General features: G+C 46.5%; 1 protein-coding gene across 1 annotated transcript in view; it reads right to left on the bottom strand.

Moving 5' to 3' along the window:
• Positions 1-24,187, bottom strand: part of GTF3C1 (general transcription factor IIIC subunit 1) — a 90,722-nt gene that overhangs the window by 57,129 nt on the left and 9,406 nt on the right. The window contains exons 3-6 of the mRNA XM_030799353.1: positions 21,860-22,036; positions 21,464-21,607; positions 16,680-16,776; positions 12,004-12,127 (exon numbers count right to left, since the gene is read on the bottom strand). Coding sequence (XP_030655213.1) covers positions 12,004-12,127; positions 16,680-16,776; positions 21,464-21,607; positions 21,860-22,036 — 542 coding nt within the window. The remainder of the gene's footprint in view (positions 1-12,003; positions 12,128-16,679; positions 16,777-21,463; positions 21,608-21,859; positions 22,037-24,187) is intronic.

Raw genomic sequence — 24,187 nt, 5'->3', positions numbered from 1 at the left:
CCAAGGGACCATCTGGAAGGAGTTCCACCAGCCCTGTGTGCCTTTCCCACAGTTCTAGAGTTTTACCAGGCTCAGAATTTCCGTTTTTATTATTAAAATCCCTCTGGCTCCTATTTGCCTTTTTGAAGGTGCCTGTTCCAGACTACAAGTCAGCTAAAGCCAAAAGCCACAGGGGCAGAGCAAGACCCGAATAAGCGCACGTCATCCAGGGTGAGTGAGGCCTACTGCCCCATTTAAGCTGCCACCTCAGTGACCAGCAATTCCCCTGGGAGGAACTGGGGACTTGCTAATGGCAACCCCTGGTCCCTGTACACAGGGCTTTCTTCCCAAGAACAAAAGGCAAGTGAGATACAACCAGCACCCGCTCACAGGCATGAGGAGTTTCAGGCATTTTAAAGACATAGCATGCTAATATTAGCAGTCCAACACAAAGGAATCACATAGATCTTTTGTGTCCAGGATCCAAGATGGACTTCATTCAGACATTCTGAAGACCCAGAAGAGAAAAACAGAAGGAGTGACTCCTTAAGGAGCACCTAGTATGAGCCAGCCATTGTGTTCGGTGTTTTCGGAAGCGATTTTACTTACTCATCACGTGGCTTCTGCAAGTTATTATTGCCATTTTAAGAAAAAGAAAATTGACACTCAGAGTGGTCATGTGATCTAACTGATGCCTTCCACACTAGGCCACCTGGCTAGGCTAGAATTTCAAATTTCCATCAGAAGCACGATTCATGGTAAAGGAAAAACCAGAGTAGCTGTGAGGCAGAACCAACAGTCTGTGTTTCTCCCATTCCCAGTGAAAAATCCATCTGGCCTCCTAGCAAAATGGCGCTCTCAACTGTGATCAACCCAGGAAAGAAAAGCAAGATGGGAACAAACGAACCCCACAGCAGCTTTCCTCTTTAAGGGTCACAAGCAATGGGAAAGTCCTACCGGTAAGCCAGGCAGATGTCACGTAAATTCAGTGTTACCTCCCCACCACCCCCGCCCAAGACACACACACACACACACACACACACACACACACGCACACTTGGCCAGAGGCTGAAAGCACAGAATTCAGGGAACATTGAATGACGGAGGTGGGGGTGCTGCAGCACACACCCCAGGGCAATGGTGGTACAGGTTATATTATGGGCTCTGGAGTCAGTCTGTCTGGTGTTAGCCCGCCTCCGGCAGCCTTTGCTGGTTGTATAACTTGGCTATGTAATATGGCCTCTAGGCCTGTTTCCTCAGCTATAAAATAGGGACAATAATAGTATCTTCCTCATAGAGCCCTTAGGACAGCGCCTAGCATAGAGGTAGTGCTCTGTAAATGTTTGCTACTGCTTTTACAACTCTGATCGTTACTACAACCTTGGAAATGCACAGCTTTGGAGGATCAAGTGTCATACCCAGTCACCTGGGCTGAAAATATCAGAGTGCTTGGGGCCTTTAACTTGATTTGATTCCACAAGCATTTCTTCTGTGCTGGGCCCAGAACACATATGGATGAAAGAGACAGGTTTCCTGCCCCTACAAAAGGTTGTGTGTGTGACAGAGGCCAGCGGGCACCACAGGAAGGACAATGTGCTCAGGCTTCACATGCCTGAGTTTGAATTCTGGCTCAGCCGTGGGGAAGCTCCTTACCTCTCTGAGCCTCAAGTTCTTCATGGGTAAAATGAGGGTAATTCTAACAGCATGCCTAGAATAAGCTGGTAGTAAGGACTAAATTAATGAATGCATTCAAGGGCCCTAGCGTAACACTTGAGGCAAATTAGGCACTCAACACATGCTCTCTGGTTGGCTGACTACTAGCAGACTAGCAGGGCCAGCCAGCCATGCTGGGAAATGTGCTACAACACCCTCAGGACCCTGCTTTAAGCATGCACAGAGCTTGTAAATGATAAAGAGACAGGATGGGGCTAGGCAGCAGACAGCAGAGAGAAGAGGTGGCATTCGGGTGGGACAGTAAAGGATACTAAGAATTGTCTGATAAGGCAGAAGAAGACAGGTGTTCCAGGCAAAAGGAAGGGTATGAGCAAAGGCACTGCGGTGGAAAAGAAGGGGCCTACTGGGGAAGGGGAGGGGAGAGGGCAGGAATGAAGGTGAGGATACGGAGAAAGGTAGCTGTGGAAGGTTTCTATGCCAACCATAGCATATTTTCTTGTTTATTTTGTAGGCATGATGTTTGGGACTGAGTGGAAGCTATTTCTGCAGTGGACATGGAAGCTGGCTTGGAGGGAGGGAGGCCTGGAAGGGAGTCCAGATCTGCAGACCCTCAGGCCCCTGGGAGCTGTCCTAGGCTGGTTTTACCTTTAGCCAGTGTCCCAGCCAGGCTCAGGCCCCAAGCACTCACCTACCCGACTTCCACTTCCTCTTGAGTTCAGCCCAGTCTCACATGGGAGGCAGCAGAGTAAGTAACCGATACTCTATTCAAATCCCTGCACCAGCACTACCCAGCTCTGTGACCTCGGGCAAGGGACTTGTGCCTCTGTTTTCTCATCAGTGAAATAAAGAAAAAGAAAGAGGGGAAGAGAAAAGAGAAAAGCAAAGAAAAGAAAAAAGAGAGAGACAGAAGGAAAGAAAGAAAGAAAATAGTACTGACAGGATTGCATGGTTAGAAGGACTAGAATGAAGGAAACAAGGCTGGACATAGTGGCTTACGCCCATAATCCCAGCACTTTGCGGGGACAAGACAGGAGGATCACTTGAGCCCAAGAGTTCGAGACTGGCATGGACAACAAGCGAGATCCTGTCTCTACAAAAAAACAATTTTTTAAAAAAATTAGCTGGTGTGGTGGCACACCCCTGTAGTCCCACTACTTGGGAGGCTAAAGTGGGAGGATTGCTCAGCCTGCAAGGCTAAGGCTGCAGTGAGCCATGATCACAGCACTGCACTCTGGCCTGGGTGAGACAGAGTGAGACCTTGTGTTTGGTTTTGTTTTGTTTTGTTGTCATGGAGTCTCACTCTGTCGCCCAGACTGGAGTGCAGTGGCGTGATCAGCTCACTGCAACCTCCACCTCCTGGGTTCAAGCGAATCTTCTGCCTCAGCTTCCTGAGTAGCTGGGATTACAGGCGTGCGCTAACACAACCGGCTAATTTTTGTATTTTTAGTAGAGATGGGGTTTCACCATGTTGGCCAAGCTGGTCTCCAACTCCTAACCTCAAATGATCCGCCTGCCTCGGCCTCCCAAAGTGCTGGGATTACAGGCATGAGCCACCATGCCCAGCCAGCCTTGCCTGGAATGTCATCTCGATGTTTTTTCCACTTCCCCCCACTCCAAGACTGACCACAAAATGGGGTAACAATATGGCATCCCACCCAGTTCTTTCCTCTTTTTAGTGCCTCTAGACAAGCCCACAGGGTCTTAGGTTTTTCTCACTAATTGTACAAGGAAACAAGGGTACTGACAATAGTACACATGGGGGTTTACAAGGGTTTAGAAAATTATATAAATGCTCTTGGTGTACAGCTTCAGAGTCAATCACCTCCCTAAACCCTTGGGCTGAGTTAGTAGCTGACTTGAGGTCCCCAGTGCTTTTTTTGTTGTTGTTGTTGTTGAGATGGAGTTTTGCTCTGTCGCCCAGGCTGGAGAACAGAGGTGCAATCTCAGCTCACTGCAACCTCCGCCTCCCAGGTTCAAGCGATTCTCCTGCCTCAGCCTCCCAAGTAGCTGGGATTACAGGCACCTGCCACCATGCCCAACTAATTTTTGTATTTTTAGCAGAGATGGGGTTTCACCAGGTTGGCCAGGCTGATCTTGAACTCCTGACCTCAAGTGATCCGCCCACCTGGGCCTGCCAAAATGTTGGGATTACAGGCCTAAGCCACCGCGCCCAGCCTCCCCAATGCTCTTAAAGTGTGATCAATAGATGGGAAGGGCTGGTGTCAACTGTGCAGTGCTAACAGCAGCAGCGAACCTCTCTAGAGGGCTCTGAGCCAGGCGCTATTTAAGGAGGCCACATCCCACACTGAAAAACATCCAGTCCCTGCACTGGCCCCATGGATACGTCCGCTGCCAGGCCCTCACCCTGTATGGTCATTTCCCGTGCTCACAAGTTCTGGCACTTGCCTTCGACTCTTCCTAGCGTAGGGAGCATTCCCTTCTCAGCCTGCAAAGGCATCAGCTAGCTACACCTTACAGAGGTCTTGCGAGAAAATCTTAGGGCCTCTCCCTCAGCGCATGGCCAGTCACCCATCCTGTTCCAGCCTGCTTCTCTTCCCCAGTCCTCACACTCCTCCCACCTGTCCCCAGTGTGCTCTTCTGAGAAACACATTTCCCTGCTGAGGGAGGCCAAAGGCTCCTGCTGTCTGCAGGACTGAGTGGCTGGCCCTTCCTGGGGGAGATCAAAGAGGGGGTGGAGGCCAGTTCCCGGCAAAGGGCGCTCCCCAGGTGTCTGGGTCCCCTCCAGAGAGCTGCCTAGGACTCAGCAGAAGTTACTCAGCCCACAAATTCACACCCTTGGGGCTCTTACCCCTCTTTAAAGTTCTGGCTTTCAACAGAGCTTCTGCCATATTAACATGTCTTTCTTTTATTTCTCTTATTCATTTTTTAAGCTAGTGTTCTTTAATCACTTTTTAACTATTTTAACCATTTTCCCTCCAGCATAATCAATTTTCTAGGTTTTTAAAATTTTTGAAAATCTTTTTCTGCTCTTTTTCTGTTCATGTTCACCTTTTATCCTTTTTGTTTTTCTAATCTTGATTCTTTTTAACTCCAGTTTTTTGGTTTCAAAGCTCCTTTAAACCTTTGTATTTATTTGCTGCATTTTAATCATTCTTCAAATGGTTCATTTCTTTTCTCTTAGCTTGTATACATCAATCCTACTTTAACTTTTTAACTGTTCCTGTTGGCCATTTTAATTATCATAATTTAATTTGCTATACCTTGCTAGGGTTCTTGGATATTACTTACTTTTTAAAATTTTAATAGCTTTATGGAGATAAATTTGCATATCACGCAATTCATCCATTTATCTGTACAAGTCAGTGGTTTCTTACTGCATTCCTAGGCCCCTGCATCCACCACCAATCAATTCTAGAACATTCTCATCACCTCAAACCCTTTCTCACTCCTGTCTCCCTGCACCCCTCCCCTAAGCACTCACTAATCTACTTCCAGATTCCCCCATTATGGACTTTCCTATAAATGGAACCATACAGTTGTGGCCTTTCATGACTGACCACGCCTTCCCCATCGAATGGTCTTGGCACCTCTGCCAAGAATCATTTGACCACAGATGTGTGGTTTATTTCTGGACTCTCAGCTCTATTCGGTTATCTGTCTACCCTTGTGCCAGTATTACACTGTCTCCATTACTACTGCTTTGCAGTAAGTTTAAAAAGCAGGAAGTGTGAGTTCTCCTACTTTGTTCTTCTTTTTCGGGATTGTTTTAGCTCTCCGGGTCCCTTTGCATTCCCTGTGAATTTTAGCATCAGCCTGTTAAATTTCTGTGGAGGAGTCAGTTGGGATTCTCACACGGACTGTGTGGAATCAGTAGATTTGTCTGGGGAGTATCACCTTCTTAATACTGTGAAGTCTTTGGATCCAGGAACCTGGGATGTTTTCCATTTACATAAATCTTAACTTTCAGCGACATTTTGTAGTTTTCACAGCGTATATGTTTTGTACTTCTTTTGTTAAATATATTCCTAAATTATTGTGAACAAAATTGTTTTCTTAATTTCATTTTCAGATTGTGCATGGTGGGTCTATAGAAACACAATGGACTTCTGTATACCAGTCTTATGTCCTAAAATCTTTTTTTTTTTTTTTTTTGAGACACAGTCTCGCTCTGTCGCCCAGGCTGGAGTGCAGTGGCACAATCTCTGCTCACTGCAAGCTCCGCCTCCCGGGTTCACGCCATTCTCCTGCCTCAGCCTCTCCGAGTAGCTGGGACTACAGGCGCCCGCCACCACGCCCGGCTAATTTTTTTGTATTTTTAGTAGAGACGGGGTTTCACCGTGGTCTCGATCTCCTGACCTCATGATCCACCCGCCTCGGCCTCCCAAAGTGCTGGGATTACAAGCGTGAGCCACTGCGCCCGGCCAACCTAAAATCTTACTGAACTTTTTTTTTTTAGAGTCACAGGGGCAACAGCTCTGAGGAGAGTCAATCTCATTCACAGCTACTTCACCCCACAGCCCTTTCAATGCTGAACTTGTGACAACCTGAAAAACCCAGCCAGTTGACCGCCTCAGTCATTAGCCCCAGGGAGCACAATTTCTGTGAGTTGTTTCCAACTGTGATCATTTTCCCACAGACTGCTGAGTTAACTTCTACTTCTCTCCCTTTCTTTTCTCAGCACAATTTAATAAACACAGGATGACTGGTAAACACGTGAAGAAAATAATCCAAATTTGCAAAACAGATCAGTTCAGCGGGGCTGTTTACATTACCAAAGTTTTTTTGCTTTTTGCAAAACAAATCACTGAAGCCTTCTGTGCAGTGAAATATGCATTTGAAATAAGCCTAAATCCAAATTCGTTGTTTAAGGAGTTTTAGAAATAATTCATATACTAGATCCAGGTATATCTGTAAATTTAAATGAAATAATACATCATCTTTATTACTTGAGCTTTGTCTCCTCCATAATGCCTTAGAGGGAAGGTTTTATGTTAATTTTGCAAACTGGAAAGACAAGGCTCAAGGCAAAAAAACCCTGAAAACTGCCTTCATCCCTTGCCTCCTGCGCATGGAAAGTAACTGAAGCAGCACTTAATTAAATTAAATTAAATTTGCTCAGCATCTGCTTAGCGCCTATTCTGTTCCAAGCAGACACTGTACAGCCTTTAAAAAGGACATAAAGCATGTAAAGTGTGTGGTCACCACCCTGAAGGAGCTCATGAGCTAGCTGGAAAGAACTCACACAGATGAGTAACTGGGCTACCACGTGCCATGGAAGTGAGGGAAGGACTCACCACGAGCCCAGGTTTCCAGCCGCAGCAGCAGAGGTGGGCGACAGTGTGGGCAAAGACATCGTCCCTCCAGCCATCAGAATGGCTCCTTGTGCATGCGTGTGACAATCTAAACATCCTGACCATCATCATCTTGGTGCCTGCTGCCTTAATCCAGCACAAGGAGCCAAAACCACCACTGTCTGCGCTGTAAGTCATGCTAATCTTTCTTCTGGAAAGTCCTCTTGTCCCAGCCCCAGGCCTCAAGATGATGGAAACCACTCACTGGGCAATGAGTCCTATGCATGAACTTACTTTCAAGGGTCAGGCAAATGACATACCAGCATGAAGCAGGCCACAGGCTACACAGTGGGAAGCGGGTGTCCGTGGTGAAAGGGGAAGGTGAGCCCCTCTGAAATGGGGCAGCTCCCTCTGCCTAGCCAACTGCTAATAAAGGAGTAAAGTTCAATGTTTCCTAATTGTATTTTTACAGAGAAGTTGACAGTCAGACTTTTTAGGTGAAACTTTCTGATTTTTAAATGCGGGCAACAAATTCAATACAAACAAACACTGTGAGCCAAACAAAACACACAGCTAGATTGGGCCTGTGTGTTATCAGCCTGTGGCCCTGCTCTATGTCTACTGTCACCTGTAAGTCTCACAATACCCTGGAAAGTGGGTACTATTACCCCCTAGATAATTCAGATGAGGAAACTGAGGTATACAGAGGTCAAATCACTTGCTGAAGGTCACCTTACCAGACAGTGATGGAAGAAGAATTCTAACCCAGGGCTGTGTTACTCCCAAGTCCATTCAGGTGTGAGGTGTTAGTTCCAAGTAAATTTGGTTGGTTTAAACTTCCAGGGACCTTAGGCTAGGGAGAAGCCTTTCTCTACAGTTGCCTGTCTACCAAAAAATGTTCTTTAAGGAACTAAGGTTCCTCCTTAGTTTCCTTTTACTTTAAATATAAATTACTTCTGTCTTTTCCTTAACACCTTTCTTCCAACAGGACAGAAAATAAAAATGATTAACAGCTCCACAGGCCAAGAGTATTTAGGCATTCAGGCCATTAGACTTCAAAATCAAATACTGAGGGCTGAGTGCAGTGGCTCACGCCTGTAATCCCAGCCGTTTAGGAGGCTGAGGCGGGCAGATCACCTGAGGTCAGGGGTTCAAGACCAGCCTGGCCAACATGGTAAAACCCCATCTCTACCAAAAATACAAAAATTAGCTGGGTGTGGTGGCGCACGCCTGTAATCCCAGCTACTTGGGAGGCTGAGGCAGAAGAATCACTTGAACCCGGGAGGCAGAGGCTGCAGTGAGCCAAGATCATGCAACTGCACTCCAGCCTGGGCAGTAGAGAGAAACTCAGTGTCAAAAAAAAAAAAAAAAAAAAAAAAAAGGAAGAAAGAAAGAAAAGTCAAATACTGAGGAATCACCTAACAGTTAAGTCCCCAGGACACCTGTCAGTTCCATGAGCCTTTTTTCTTCCTTGCCACAGGACCCAACAATCTTTTCTATTTTCCTCTCTACTTAAAGGCTGATGCGACCACACTTTTCCTCAAGGAGTTCCAGTCATTCAATCAATCAGACATTTACTCAGCACTGAGAATGCGTTAAGCACTAGGAACTCAAAGATGAGGTTTTGCTCCAGGAAGGTTTCCTTACCTCCCAGCTGCTCCTTCTTTGTTTATATACCTGTGGTATTGTAATTATCTGTGTGTTACCATCTCCTCCACAAGACTTTTCTCAGACACAGGGAAGCCAGACAGGTGGCCAATGCTTCCATTAACTAAGCTAGGCAATAAAGAAAGAGACAAGCTTCCCTAGATGGGCAGTTCACAGTCTCTTGACAAATATGCCTGCCTACCTTCTGCAGGGCACTGAGCCCCACCCTGGGGGTGCTGTGGGTCTGTCCTCATTCAGCACACACTCTCCTGAGGAGTGTGAATGAAGTCAGTCTCCATAGGCAACTTGCTATGCCCACAAAGTCAAGCACACAGGCTATAAGCAATCTTTTCTTGTACACCTTTTTGGTTTCCTTGGAATTTTTTTTTTTTTGAGACGGAGTCTCACTCTGTCACCCAGGCTGGAGTGCAGTGGCGCGATCTCTGCTCACTGCAAGCTCCGCCTCCCAGGTTCACGCCATTCTCCTGCCTCAGCCTCTCCGAGTAGCTGGGACTACAGGCGCCCGCCACCATGCCCGGCTAATTTTTTTTTTGTATTTTTAGTAGAGACGGGGTTTCACCGTGGTCTCAATCTCCTGACCTCGTGATCCGCCCGCCTCGGCCTCCCAAAGTGCTGGGATTACAAGCGTGAGCCACCGCGCCCGGCCTCCTTGGAATTAATAACTGCACTTTTTGCCATTTGCTTGGTTTTCTATGTGCATGTCACTAACTCTAAGGATTCTTTATTTTTCAGTTTCTTCTGCTCCCTACTTTATTTCAGTATCCTATGTTTGTTTGTTTTTCTTATGAGTTTTCCTGAAATATTCAGGGAGGCATTAAAATGCTGCCCAAAGCCCTGTGTTTTGGAAGTGGAGAGGAGGAAGAGAGAAGTTACCATCACGTGGGCTTCCATGAAGAGGGAGCTTGCAGGGGCTATTTTGTTGGGAAAACCCCCAAATTTCAGTATCTGGAGGATTTTTCTCATGGACTGGTCAGTTTCTTCAGAAAAAGGAGTCTCCAGCCTCTGGCCTAGGAAACCGTAAGTCTGCCTGTCAGTGTTGGAGGAGCCGAACGGTTCTAGGAGCCCATGTTCCCCTTTGGGAAGCTACTGGAGGATGCACATCAAACGACAGACTAAAACAAGAGACGGCCAAGCTGGGTGCAGCAGCTGGGAAACTCTCACCTAGCAAGACTGTCACAGAGCCCTCATTTTTGGCACAGTGCCCAGTCTCCAGCTTGGTCTCATATCTTTGAGCCTAGAAACCCTCTGGCATGCTCTCTAGAGACAACGCCAGACTTCTGTCTCTGTGGGGAAGGGCCTCTTACAGGGTTATAATTTCTCACACAGACCATTAACCAATTCTCTTTTTCTAGCCCTATCCGTACTTATGCTTTCAAAGGCACCCAGTATCCCCAAGTTTTAGTTGATTTCAAGTTCTGAGGTGTCAGTTTTTGGCTATCGCCCTTCACAGGCACTTAGCTTTCCCAGTCTGGTCAGTCAATTGCCATTTGCCCATCTGCCTTTCAGCGGCCAAATGTCATCGCCAGCTCTCCCTTTTGTCATTTCCTGTCCTGTTTTCTTTGTAGTTGAGGGTTTACTCCTCTTATATCCCTTTTCATCACTATGGTGAAGTTTGGGTGGAGTGCAGATAAATGCATATATTCCAACTATCACCTTTTACCGAGAACTCTGACCCGCAGCTTTTAAAATGATTCTGGTTAATCAGGAGGAGTAAAAAGGATGGGACAAAAATCAAGAATAGATAAAAATAACTGGACTTGGTGGCTCACGCCTATAATCCCAGCACTTTGGGAGGCTAAGGCAGGAGATCACTTGAGCCCAGGAGTTCAAGACCAGCCTGGGCATGATAGCAAGACTTCGTCTCTACTGAAAATAAAAAGAAATTAGCCCAGCATGGTAGGGTGTGCGTGTAGCCTCAGCTACTCATGAGGCTGAGGCAGGAGGATTAGCTTGAGCCTGGGAGATCAAGGCTGCGGTGAGCCATCGTTGTGCCACTGCACTCCAGCCTGGGAAACAGAGCGAGATCCTGTCTAGGAAAAAAATATAATGGAGGCTGGAATGCAATGGCGTGATCTCGGCTCACTGCAACCTCCGCCTCCCAGGTTCAAGCGATTCTCCTGCCTCAGCCTCCTGAGTAGCTGGGATTACACGCACGCGCCACCACGCCTGGCTAATTTTTTGTATTTTTAGTAGAAACGGGGTTTCACCATGTTAGCCAGGCTGGTCTCCAACTCCTGACCTCAGGTGATCTGCCCACCTGAGCCTCCCAAAGTGTAGGGATTACAGGTGTGAGCCACCGTGCCCAGCCTAAGGAAGGTTTTTAAAGTTTCATAGTATGCTCCTTAAGTTAACTTTCTTAGAAGGCTCAGATCCTACCTCTGCTGAGTACTGATTGTTTAACCTTCTATAAGTTACTCAGCATCTCTTCACTTTAATTTTCTTACATATAAAATGGTGACAATGCCACCAACCTTACAGGGCTAGATAACGAGATCATGCAATACAGAGTAGGCACTTCACAAAGGCAGGCTAAAGAATGATGAGTGGCTGGCAGTGGTGGCCCACGCCTGTAATCCCAGCACTTTGCAGGGCTGAGGCGGGTGGATCACTTGAGTTCAGGAGTTTGAGACCAGACTGGGCAACATAGCGAGACTCTCTCTCTACAAAAAAATACAAAAATTAGTCGGGTGTGGTGAGGCTGAGGCAGGAGGATCATTTGAGCCCAGGAAGTGGAGATTTCAGTGAGCTGAGATGATGCCACTGCACACCAGCCTGGGCAACAGAGAAAGACGCTGTCTCCAAAAAAAAAAAAAAAAAAGGGGCTGAGCGTGGTGGCTCATGCTTGTAATCCCAGCACTTTGGGAGGCCAAGGTGAGTGGATCACCTGAGGTCAGGAGTTCAAGACCAGCTTGGCCAGCATGGTGAAACCCTGTCTCTACTAAAAATACAAAAAATTAGCCAGGCGTGGTGGCGGGCACCTGTAGTCCCAGCTACTCCGGAGGTTGAGGCAGGAGAATTGCTTGAACCCAAAAGGCAGAGGTTGTAGTGAGCAGAGATCGCACCACTGCACTCCAGCCTGGGCGACAAGAGCAAGATTCTGCCTAAAAAAAAAAAAAAAGAAAAGAAAAAAGAGGAGACTACGGTGGCTTAGTATAAGGAGGAAAAGATGAACTTGTTTATTTGGGCACCTGATAAAACTATGATTTTGGAGGACACCACAGAGATGTTTGCTGGAAGTTTGTTCAGCAAACATTTTCTAGGCACTTTTTATATGGACAGTCCTGAGCCAGGCACTGAGGCGTAGAGTTAAATAAATATGTGAAATCATTATGCCGCAAGGCAGAATGTGATCAGAGAGAGAGGCTGAAGCTTAGAAGAGAGAAGTGAGAGCCAGCCAGCCGAGGGAACAGAAGCTGAGACTCTGCGTTACCTTTCTTTGTCTTACAAGGTCCACATTCAGGGTGGATCTCTTGCAAGCGAAGAGACACCACCTTGGCTAGCCCGGCGTTCAGCATATACTGGTACAGACGCTTAAACGTCCTTTCACACAGCCCCTGCCAAAACACAATTTAAAGGCTACTATTAGACACAGCAAGATGTCTGAAATGACTAGAAAGTCATGTAAATGAACACAAGTTCAGGACCTGAATTAATTGATTATCTTGAGGTACTAATGAGGAAAGCCTGCCAAGCTACCTTGTCAAGGGACCAAAACAAGGTCCAGAGCAGGATATAAACGATTCTACCTTTCGATTAGAGAGGGGGAAAGAGATTTGCTTCACCAGATCCTGGAAGGGTGCGCGGGGGTGGGAATGAGGCAGGCAGGAGTGGAGGAGTGGAGACTGAAGACTTCATCTGATACCTTTTCATGTTGTTTTGATTTTTTAACCATATAAGTGTACTACTAATACAAACACACACACACAGATACACACCCCTGTCCCCCACGGGCAGGAGAGAAAAAAAGGGGAAAAAATAGGTTAAAAAATTTTACAGGCTGGGTGCAGTGGCTGACACCTGTAATCCCAGCACTTTGGGAGGCCGAGGCGGGCAGATCACTTAAGGCCAGGAGTTTGGACCAGCCTGGCCAACATGGCGAAACCCCATCTCTGCTAAAAATACAAACATTAGCTGGGTGCGGTGGCATGTGCCTGTAATCCTAGCTACTCAGGAGGTTGAGGGTGAGAACTGCTTGAACCGGGAGGCGGAGGTTGCAGTGGGCCGAGATCGCACCACTGCACTCCAGCCTGGGTGACACAGTGAGACTCTGTTTCAAAAAAGAAAAAAAAAAAAAGAAATTGTAAAAATGTAAATGTGGTCTATGAAGTTACAACAGAATGATAATGGGTATTTCCATCTCATCACTCCTATTTTCGCAAGGCTGAAAACCAAAATGATCCTAGGAACATCTCCCCTGCAGGGGTGACCAACAGCAGCCTCCAGTGCAGGTGGTGCTTTTAAAATTGATACAATGTTTTTCTTCAAGAAAGTAATTTACTTGCCAAAATTGAAAAGTGAGCCATTTCACATAAAAAAAGACCTAGATTCTGGCTTCTCTTGAAAGGCTAGGACTGCAGCTCCTCACAGCAACAGTGAACAGAAGCCTCGATCAGCTGCTCTTCAGCAGGGCCCGCCCGGCTCCAGGGGGCCACAGCCTTTGCGCTCCCCCATCAGACCCTCCGACAATGAAACTGAAGGTCAGTTGCCATTTATCACCATTTTTGTGCTGGTTTTCTCTAATGGTAGTTAAGAGGAAAGTTAATTTCTTAAACCTATCCTGCATCAAAAATTTATTTTATACATGGCCCATTTTGCTTGTGGGTATCACCCTCCTGGGCACTGCTGCCATGTGATTTTGCAGCCCCTGGCAGGTTACCACAGCTCCCAGCGAAGGAGCGAATGGCAGGAGGCACTCGTGACTGAGAGCTGTTCACTGAGTCTTACAGCTTTCCTCTTATACTCTGGGGGAGAGACAGGGAGCAAATGTCTGTGGGCTGCCGCCGCCACATATGTGTGGTTACCTCCCAGGCTAACCAGCACTCCAGCCCTTGGGTGTCAGAACATATGGCTATCAAAACAATACAGATGACTCACATATGGCTCATTCAAAGCCACTGGCTTGTACATGGCATTTATCGTTAATCTAGCCGTGCCCCCAGCATCATAAAAAGACCCCATGGAAACTCATCCATCAGATCCCAGCCCTTGACATATGGCACTAAGCCCTGGACCATCCTAAGAGGGGAAGGATGATGTAGTCTTGCCTTCTGAGGGGCTGCCATCAACGACTTGCACAATGTGGCCAGCAAAAAGGGAAAGAGGCAGTGAGTCTTCATACCAAATACCCCCAAAAGGCAGCATCTATATTCATGGCCTCAGCTTCATCTATAGGCTAATTATTCACTGAATCCTGCTCAGCTCTCTGTGACCCCAATTTCCAGCTACTGACTAGACATCACCAGGGGATAGTCATGGAAGATCTTGATACCCAATACGTCTGAAACTCAGATTTGTCCTGTGCCTCCTCCTCACCCAAATCTGCTCCTCTTTCTGACCTATTTATTCAACTCCCATTCAGCAAATATTTACTGAGCCTCTACAGGGAGCCAGGCACTGTCTTCATCGTGAGGGCTCGCAGTGAGCAAGCAGACATGATCCCTGCCTCACAAGCCTGCCTTTGTGCTGCCTCATTGAGCAGCAGCCACTCCAGCGAAACTCACTGGCTTCCTCTCGAGATCCTCCTTCTTCAGTCACCTCTACATCCCAGTGTAGGCACTCACCACGTCCTGTTAGTTTCACCTCCAAACTGTTTCTCAAACAATTCCAGCCCTCATGGCCACAACCTCGCCACCTTCTTCCCATCCCCTTCCCTCCACCAGCTCATCTGCCTAGACTGCAACCTCCACCTCCCAGGCTCAAGCCATTCTCTGGTCTCAGTCTCTTGAGTAGCTGGACTGGTGCATACCACCACCCCTGGCTAATAACTTCATTTCTACACGGCCAGCAGCAGTGCATAAGGCTAAAGTTCCAAGGCTAAAGTCCCCACTCCTCAGCCAGCACTCCAGTCCTTTCTGATTGGGCCCCTACCTTCCTATCCAGCCACACAATGTGCCGGCTGCCCTCTGGATTACTGCCCACTTCTAAGCATGTTGCATGGCCTTCCACAACTCATGCCTTTGCACCAGCTCTTCTCTTTTCCCTCAAATGCCACTTTCCCTCTGTCTATGTGGGGAAAAGCCCAGCTCAACTGTGCTTTTGGCACAGCTCTTTGAGGCTTTCCCCAGTTCTCTAAAGAAAGCACCCCTTTCCCTCTACCGGCTCAGCTACATCCTTCCAGGTATGTGTTCACACGCCTGCCCTTCTGACTAGACAGCTCCACAACAGTGTGAGACCTGTCATCCTGGCTAACTTTCACCATCTTATTGTGGAACACAGTTCTAACTCAACATACACACTCCCTGAAGTATTTGTTCAATGAATAAGTGAAAGGCTGTCCAGTAACAGTCAAGGCTTGCTGCTAACACAGTCCACAGGGCTGACCTGAAACCTGACTAGCCCTGTCTCCCTGCCCCCAAGTGACTTGGTAGGAGAGAGGGTTTCAATCTCCAGAGTCTGCATGGGCTGGACAAGTAACATTAATCCACATGGTGGCCAGGTATTTGTTTATTAAGCCGGTAGGAAATTCCTTCATTTCTGCCAGGGTTTCCTGAGAGGCCTTCTCCATCTATCTTTGATTTTCTACTCTGATAAACTCAGACACAGAGAAGCAAAACACTTCTCCCCTACTACAAACAGCAGTGCTCATGGAGTGACAAATGGCCCTGCCTCCCTGCCTCGTGTCTGAGAGGTGACAGGAAGCAGGTGGACTGCGGGGGACCCAGCCAGTGCACAACTAGTTCCAGCTAACTGCTGTCAGGAGAGACGGCAGGCCCAGGCTTCTCATTTCTCGAGACAGACTGGAAACCTAGATTTTTATGGAAAGTCTCAATTTCTTAAAAAATGCTAGGTCAAATTTATTTTTAACAGACCAAGTCTGGCCCACAAGCCTCCAGACTGTAACCACTGCTTTAAAGAGGCTTAGGCAGGCAGTGAATCTAGCAATGCGGAAGACACCTCCTCCCCCTGTGAACAATGAAATCAGAGAACTCCACCGATGCAACGCGGAGAAAGAACAAAGGACTGTCCTGGTGCCTGCTGTCAGACTGAAGACCACTCATTAGGGGACTAACTACTAGTCACCAAAGAGCTTGACTTCAAATGTTCAGTTTTAAGTTCTGGTTTCACCTGCAGGGCAATCTTGTTTTCCTCCCATCTCTAACGTTGGCTCTTTCCTGACTTGCACTGAAACCTTCCAATCACATTGGAAGCAGCTCCCCTCCGCCTTTCTCCCTCTCGCGCTTCCTTTGCCACAGCCTCTGCTCTGGGGCCCAAAGACGAAGCAGGTCAACAGCTGCCTTCCTCTCTGCGTCCTCTCCCCTCCCCCTCAGGACAGCCCCTCTGCTATTTCAGTACAAAACTACTGGGAACAAGATCATAAGCTTGATTACAGAAGTAAACCTAAATGCCACATTTTCCTATTCCGTCTGAACTTTGATAATAGGTCCTAGAACGAACTCCAGGGGAAAAATGGAAGTCAGGCAAAGGCAAGAATTTAAAGGAAGGACAAAGCACTCTCTCATTCTAAAAAAAAAAGCTGGGCGCAGTGGCTCACGCCTGTAATCCCAGCACTTTGGGAAGCTGAGACAGAAGGATACTTGAGGTCAGGGGTTCAAGACCAGCTTGGCCAACATGGTGAAACCCTGTCTCTAATAAAGATATGAAAATTAGCAGGGCCTGGTGGCGGGCACCTGTAATCCCAGCTACTCGGGAGGCTGAGGCAGGACAATCTCTTGAACCTGGGAGGCGAAGGCCGCAGTGAGCCGCTGTCGCACCACTGCACCCCAGCCAGGGCAACAAAGCACCGTCTCAAAAAAGAAAAGAAAAAAACAACAAACAAAGGAAAATCTCATTTGCATCAAATCCAGAATAGGGCTTTGGGTTGCAATTCATTCATCTATGCCTGACAAGATCACACCCAGCCCCACCCGTAGGAAACCCCAGGCTCACCAGCTCTTCCCTCAGCTTCCCCAGCGTCTCTATGTGGTTAGTCCGTGTGCTCAGCATGACCGAAAGCTTCTCCATGAGGATGTCGTATTTGCTCCTCCTGCAAGAAACACCGAGCAATTCGTTTTTTCAAACCTGTTGCTGAAGTCAATATTTACTGCCTGTTTCTTAAAGATGACAAAGCAAGACTTGACTTAATCATTTAACAATAAATAACAGAATCTTTTAGGTCTCATAGATCATCTAGCCCAACTCCTACCTTCTACAGGGGGAGAGACTGTGGCTGTCAGAGGTTCTGTCATGTCTAAGGCCACCTTTCTAGAGGCAATGTATAGACTAGATTCTAGGACTAAAACTTGCATGACATGATTCTGTAAAACACCTTTCATTTTTACAATACTTTTAAGTTTAGGAAGTATCACACATATCTTCTTACAAATCACTTGGTGAGGGGCCGGGCAAAATCCCAGCACTTTGGGAGGCCGAGGCAGGCCGATCGCTGAAGGTCAGGAGTTCGAGACCAGCCTGGCCAACATGGTGAAACCCTATTTCTACTAAAAATACAAAAATTAGCCAGACGTGGTGGTGGGCGCCTGTAATCCCAGCTACTTGGGAGGCTGAGGCAGGAGAATTGCTTGAATCTGGGAGGTGGGGGTTGCAGTGAGCCGAGATCACACCACTGCATTCCAGCCTGGGTGACAGAGCGAGACTCCATCTCAAAGAAAAACAAAAAACAGATCACTTGGTGAGGAAGGATGGGAGTTATTCTACAAAGTTAACACGCTTTACTGAAGTTCAGGCTGGAGACACAAACCTAGGTCTTCTTCCTCTAAAACCAGTCCTCTCCTCACTCACTGGGATGCCACTCTGATTCTGAAGCTCCAGTTCCTGCTCCTGACTACACTGGCATGGCAGAGCCTACCTTCCCTCTCATTTCTACCATGAAGCGGATGTCATGATCAATGCTTCCAAGCTAACGGCCAGCAAAGGAAGCCATTTAAAAACACTGAGGGCCCTTGACTGTGTAAGTCTAGGGGGAGCCTAGGGAGGGGTGCAGGGAGAAATCTTGTGGCCAGTTCAGCTGGACAAGCACAGCTTGGTTTGACTTACAGTCCTAGAGGGAGGGAGAGCACATGTATGGGATCCAGAGACTACACCCACTTCCCCATCTGTACTGCCTCTCAATGAATCAAAGAATAAATGGAGGGACAGACAGGTAATGCATATGAGCCACTCTGCATAGGAGGCACTGTGTCACAGCCATTTAATACAAGAGGCAACAGTGGTTCAAAGAGGTCAAGTGACTGCCCAGGTGAGGGGCAAAGATGGAAATACAGACCTTGACTTAATCCAGTGTTCTCTCTCCTACCCCACAGCTGCCACCCTGTGTTCTTGGGCTGAGCACAGGCTACACACAAGTGAAGTTTGGTGAGACAGTTCCTTAACCAATGGACAGTATGACCCAATTAAAATGTGAATTCATAAAAGATGCTGCTCTCTAATACTGTACAGTTGGCTCTTGGACAACATGGATTTGAACTGACCGGGTCCACTTATACACAGATTTTTTTTTTCATATTTATTGAAAAAATATATTAGAAAATATATAAAAATATATTAGAATTTTTGGAGATTTGTGAGTTTGAGAAAACTCATAGACAAACTGTATAACGTTAGAAATATTGAAAAAATTAAGAAAAAGGTATGTCATTAATGCATAAAATATAGGTGGATACTAGTCTATTTTATCATTCATTACCATAAAATATACACAAATCTATTATAAAAAGTTAATCAGAACTTACGCAACCATTTACAGACCATACATGGTGCCATTTGCAGTGGAGGAAATGTAAACAAACATGAAGATGCAGGATGAAATCAAATCTGCATAAAATTAACTGTAATACACAGTGTACTACTGTTAATAACTTCGTAGCCACCTCCTGTTGTTATTGTGGCAAGCTTAAGTGTTGTGAGTATCGGCTTAAAAATGCCAAATGATGGGCCGGATGTGATGGCTCACGCTTGTAATCCCAGCACTTTGGGAGGCCGAGGTGGGCGGATCACCTGAGGTCAGGAGTTCGAGACCAGCCTGACCAACATGGTGAAACCCCATCTCTACTAAAAATACAAAAAAATTAGCCAGGCGTGGTGGCACATGCTTGTAGTACCAGCTACTTGGGAGGCTGAAGCAGTAGAATTGCTTGAACCTGGGAGGCAAAGGTTGCAGTGAGCCGAGGTTGTGCCACTGTGCTCCAGCCTAGGCAACTGAGTGAGACTGTCAAAAAAAAAAAAAAAAAAAAAAAATCTCATCTCTGTGTGAGTAGTTCCTCTCTAGTAAATTACTTGTGGCAGTAAAAAGTGATCTCTTCTGAGGTTGGGAGTTCAAGAACAGCTTGACCAACATGGAGAAACCCTGTCTCTACTCAAAACACAAAATTAGCTGGGCGCGGTGGCGCATCGTTTGATCCCTGGAGGCAGAGGTTGTGGTGAGCGGAGATCGCACCATCGCACTCCAGCCTGGGCAACAAACTCTGTCTCAAAAAAAAAAAAAAAAAAAAAGAGAAGGCCGGGCGCGGTGGCTCACGCTTGTCATCCCAGCACTTTGGGAGGCCGAGGCGGGCGGATCACGAGGTCAGGAGATCGAGACCACGATGAAACCCCATCTCTACTAAAAAAAATACAAAAAATTAGCCGGGCGTGGTGGCAGGCGCCTGTAGTCCCAGCTACTCGGAGAGGCTGAGACAGGAGAATGGCGTGAACCCGGGAGGCGGAGCTTGCAGTGAGCGGAGATTGTGCCACTGCACTCCAGCCTGGGCGACAGAGCAAGACTCCGTCTCAAAAAAAAAAAAAAAAGAAAAAGAAAAAGATGATCTCTTGCAGTTCTCACGTATTTTTCCTCGTGTTTACTGCAATACCATAAACCTTGACTGGCACCATGGGACCCACACAAAGTGCCACTAGTGATGCTGGAAATGCTCCCAAGAAGCAGAGAAAAGTCATGACATTTCAAGAAAAAGTTAAACTGCTTGACATGTACTGTAGAGTGAGGTCTGCAGCTGTGGCTGCCCACCATTTCAGACAATTTATCTTGTTAACAATGTAAACTTATGGTATCAATAAGTACAGTACAGTATTGTAAATGTATTTTCTTAATAACATTTTCTTTTCTCTAGTTTACTTTATTGCAATAATACAAGAACAGGCTATAACACATGGAACAAAATATGTGTTAACTAACTTTATATTATTGGTAAGGCTTCTGATCAACAGTAGGCTATTAGTAGTTAAGTTTTTGGGGAGTCAAAAGTTATGTGTAGCTGGGCACGGTGGCTGACGCCTGTAATCCCAGCACTTTGGGAGGCCAAGGCGGGTGGATCACTTGAGGTCAGGAGTTCGAGACCAGCCTGGCCAACATGGCAAAACCCTATTAAACTCTACAAAAAATACAAAAATTAGCCGGGTATGGTGGCAGGTGCCTGTAGTCCCAGCTACTCGGGAGGCTGAGGCAGAAGAATGGCTTAAATCTGGGAGGCGGACATTTGACAGAGGTGCAGCAACGATGATTTTCACCCCTGGAGATCCGCAGTCAACAGTCTATGCACATGTGTCGAGCACTTTCTTTGGCCCAACCCATGTGCACTGTAAACTTTAACATTTATATGTAATCATTCCCCCCACTCTTGGGAGGATGCACCTCCCCTCCCCACTATCCCTCATTGCTGCCTACCTCCACCCCAGAGAGCTGCTGGCCAGGTACTGAGGGGCTCAGGGCTTCCTCAGCTAACGGCTGCTCTTCCCAGGCCCTGCACCAGCTTGACCTTTTCCCATTCTGGCTTCTGCCCCTCCCACAAAAAAGGGCATGAGGTTGTGCAGTGATGGCTGAGACCTCTGCAGAGTGGTGAAACTTTTCTGTCCCTCATTCCGATGCCAGGTAATTAGTCACCCCAATGGCAAGGATGAAGAAGTCAGAGATAACCTACTCACTCCCCTAGTCTCCCTGGTCCTCAGAAGGGAATGTGCACATTTTACCAGTTTGCTATGTCATCTGGACAACAATATTCCGCTAAAATAGCAATATCACACATTGCTACCGCTTAGCAGAACCTTGCCATCTCGTCCATATAGGTTATTATGGTTGAGTGCTGCAAAACATCCAATGTGAAACTGACATAATTCAACTACAATTCTGCCACCACAACAAATCTGACTTACTTTTATTTTTACATCTCCCCAAAATGTCACCAAAATGTTAATGGTTCCTATTGTTAGCTGTGAAGTTATAGATTTATTTTTCCTTCTTTTCTGTATAGTTTCCTGGTTTTCTAAACAAGCAGGACTTATTTTCACAAAAAAACAGATAACAAATATCATTTTTTAAAAAGCTATAGTCATATTCTAATTTGGCTTCTATTATTATTTTTTTAAGAGACAGGGTCTCACTCTGTCACCCAGGCTGGAGTATAGCAGTGCAATCATGGCTCACTGCAGCCTCAAATTCCTGGGCTCAAGCGATCCTCCTACCTCAGCCTCCTGAGTAGTTGGGACTACAGGTGTGCACCACCACGCCCAGCTAATTTTTTATTTTTATAAAGACGCCATCTTGGTATATTGCCCAGGCTGGTCTGGAACTCTCGGCCTCAAGCAGTTCTCCCACCTCAGCCTCCCAAAGGGCTATGATTACAGGTATGAGTCACTGTACCCAGCTGCCCCTACAATTTTTAAAGCATACTACACATGGCTGCAACTAAAAAACCTAATGTTTTGATCACTACAAACCATACCTGTCCACATGAAACCGGTTCAGTAGGAGGAGGATTGAGTGTTGCTGGGCTCCAGTGGGTAATCGGATCACATGGGACTGCATTGTAATTAGCCCGTTTTTGTTCAAAATTTTTCTGTGATAGTGCAGTTTCCCAGCATCAACCCTGGAGGAGAAGAGGAGCCATGTCATTTGCTTTGCTGGTAGCTTTATCAATGTATAGAGTCTCTCACTTGGACATAAACACCAGAGACACAAACCTCCTGTCCAGCCAACCTAAGAAAACAGTCACTGTGAGACCACGGCCTTGAAACAAAAAGCCATGCCTCAGGGAAGACACCGCAGCAGGCCCCTGCATTTGGGGTTCAGGGTGCAATGACGTATAATTTAAAGCAGAGAAGCAAATCCTCTCACTTACTTGAAAGCAGTGGTGTGAAGGTCTCGCTGGAGCTCCCCTTGCCACCTGGACCGGCCTAGCCGTTCCAGGATGCAGTAGGAGAAGTCAGGCAGCTTCAGGTCCGGATCCCCCTCCTGGCCTATCAAGGCCCTGTACCGCATGGCCTGGGAGGCAACGATGATCAGTTTCTTCCCCCACCTGCAAATCGGAAACAATCGCATGAAGAAGTAAGTTTAACTGATTTTAGGAAAACTGAGAGAAGAAAAAGAAATGTGCAGAATCCTCATTTTCTGCTTCTTCTAGGAGTTCACAAGACCCCAAAATTAAGTTAAGCAAGTTTTCAGTCTTAGAAGTGTAGTGTGCTAAAAAAGACAATAATAATAATAATAATAATAATAATAATAATAATAATAATAAAAGTAGTGTAGTGTGCTGAAGGAACAGAGCCAATCTTATTTCCTTGCTGAAAGCAATGAAATCCAACTCCTCATCCCGCTCCTCCTGGAAAGCTCTCCAGGGCCCAGCCCTCCCTGCCTTGCTTATCTCATCCTCCACAGCTCTGCCCCTCACCCACAGGAGTCTTCCTGTTCCTAAGACAAGCCTCAGGGGTGCTGCCCTTGCTGTTTCCTCGGCCTGGCTGCTTTTCCTCCAGGTCTTTAGGTGACTGATTTCTTCTCATCATTCAGGTCACAGCTCAGTTGTCAACTCCTCAGGCCTTCCAGAAAATGCCAACTAGAGTTCCAGCCCCACCCCCACCATTTCCATATTCTTCATAGCACTTAGCACTCTTAGAAATGACTATATATACACACACGCACACACATACTTTTTTTTTTTCTTTTGCCAACTTTCTTGTCAGTTTTCCTCATTCAAATGTAAGAGCAGGCACATTGTCAACCTGTTCACCAGGACATCCTTAGTGCCTAGAATAATGAATTTGGGTGTTAACAGGGGCTCTGTGTATATTTGTTAAGTAAATGATCTAGCCCAGTGAGCTGGACTGATAAAACAATCTTCAGAGTCAAAAGCACTGAACGGTGCAATCAGTGGACCTGCAGTCTCATTTTGGCTTCACTGCTGAAGGCCAGACCTTGCACAAATCATTAGTTCCTTCTTCTAAATTGAAAAGTGAGAAAGAATGCACCAAAAGAGGCCAAAACCACTTCCTAGCAAAAGGCATGTGAGGACAGCCCAAGTGAGAAGACTCATTTCTGTGCTGACGCCTAACAGTCTTTACTGCGCATTCCCCATCTCTGATGATGGAGACTCCACCACAGTGCCTGGCCTGCTCAATCTAACTGACATCTTGAGCAAATTGACCTGCTCCATTCACCCACTCTCAGAATCCAAGCCCTGGCCCTGCAGCTGGGAGATCCCACAAGGATGTGCGCCGGGGAACCCATCCCTCACTCGCTCCTTGGCATCAAGTTACTCAACTGGAGAAGACTGAAGTTTGAATGTGTCCCCTGAAAGTTCACGTGTTAGAAACCTAATTTCCATTGTAACAGTATTAAGAGGAAGAATCTTTAAGAGGTGATTAGGCCATGAGAGTTCTGTTCTGCCCTCTTGAATACATTAATGTTTTTATCGTGGGAGTGGGTTAGTTATCTCGGGAGTGGGACATCCTTGCCAGATGCTGGTGCCATGCTCTTGGACTTCCCAGCCCCTTGAACCATGAACCAAACAGACTTCTGTTCTTTATAAATTACCCAGTTTGTGGTATTCTGTTATATCAGCAGGAAATGGCCTAAGGTAGAGGACCTCCCTTTCCCAGATGAAGAAGTCACCAAGGGTCCACATATAAAAGCTCACAGGCTACCAATTCTGTTCATTGGGAGCCAACATCCACTCTTCTCAGCCCTAGTATTTGCAGATGCCTGGTCACGAGGTCCTTCTGCAGCCACACCACTCAACTCAGTCTGACAGTTTTCCTTCCTTCTTCCCCACACCAGATGACTTTATTTTTACCACTAAGTAGGCATGAAGAAAAAATGAGGCTGTTTTAACTTAACTGCATCTTTCTTCACATTGTTTGACACCTGAAATTAGTATTTTGCCTAAGTCACAGAAGCCCATATAGTGCATCTTCAAAAAGAATGTTACGTTGTGAATACACAGACAGAAAGTCCACTTTATATATCCGAATTTCACAAACTTAGGACCTATGCTCTTTTGTTCCCAAAATAGGCTCATTAAATTAAATTATAAGAGGTCAGCTGGGGGAAAAAAAGTTTGAAAACAGGGCACTGGTTTGCTGCTTTTAAAACATCATTACTCTGACTAGTTTACTATCCTTCACTGTCATGATCCCAATGTTTCTGTTAATTATTGCGAATTAGCTGATTCGAT

The sequence above is a fragment of the Nomascus leucogenys genome, chromosome 2 (assembly GCF_006542625.1).
Source record: "Nomascus leucogenys isolate Asia chromosome 2, Asia_NLE_v1, whole genome shotgun sequence".
NCBI lineage: Eukaryota > Metazoa > Chordata > Mammalia > Primates > Hylobatidae > Nomascus > Nomascus leucogenys.
The sequence above is the reverse complement of the archived record's forward strand: the minus strand, read 5'-3'. Positions and strand labels throughout refer to the sequence as shown.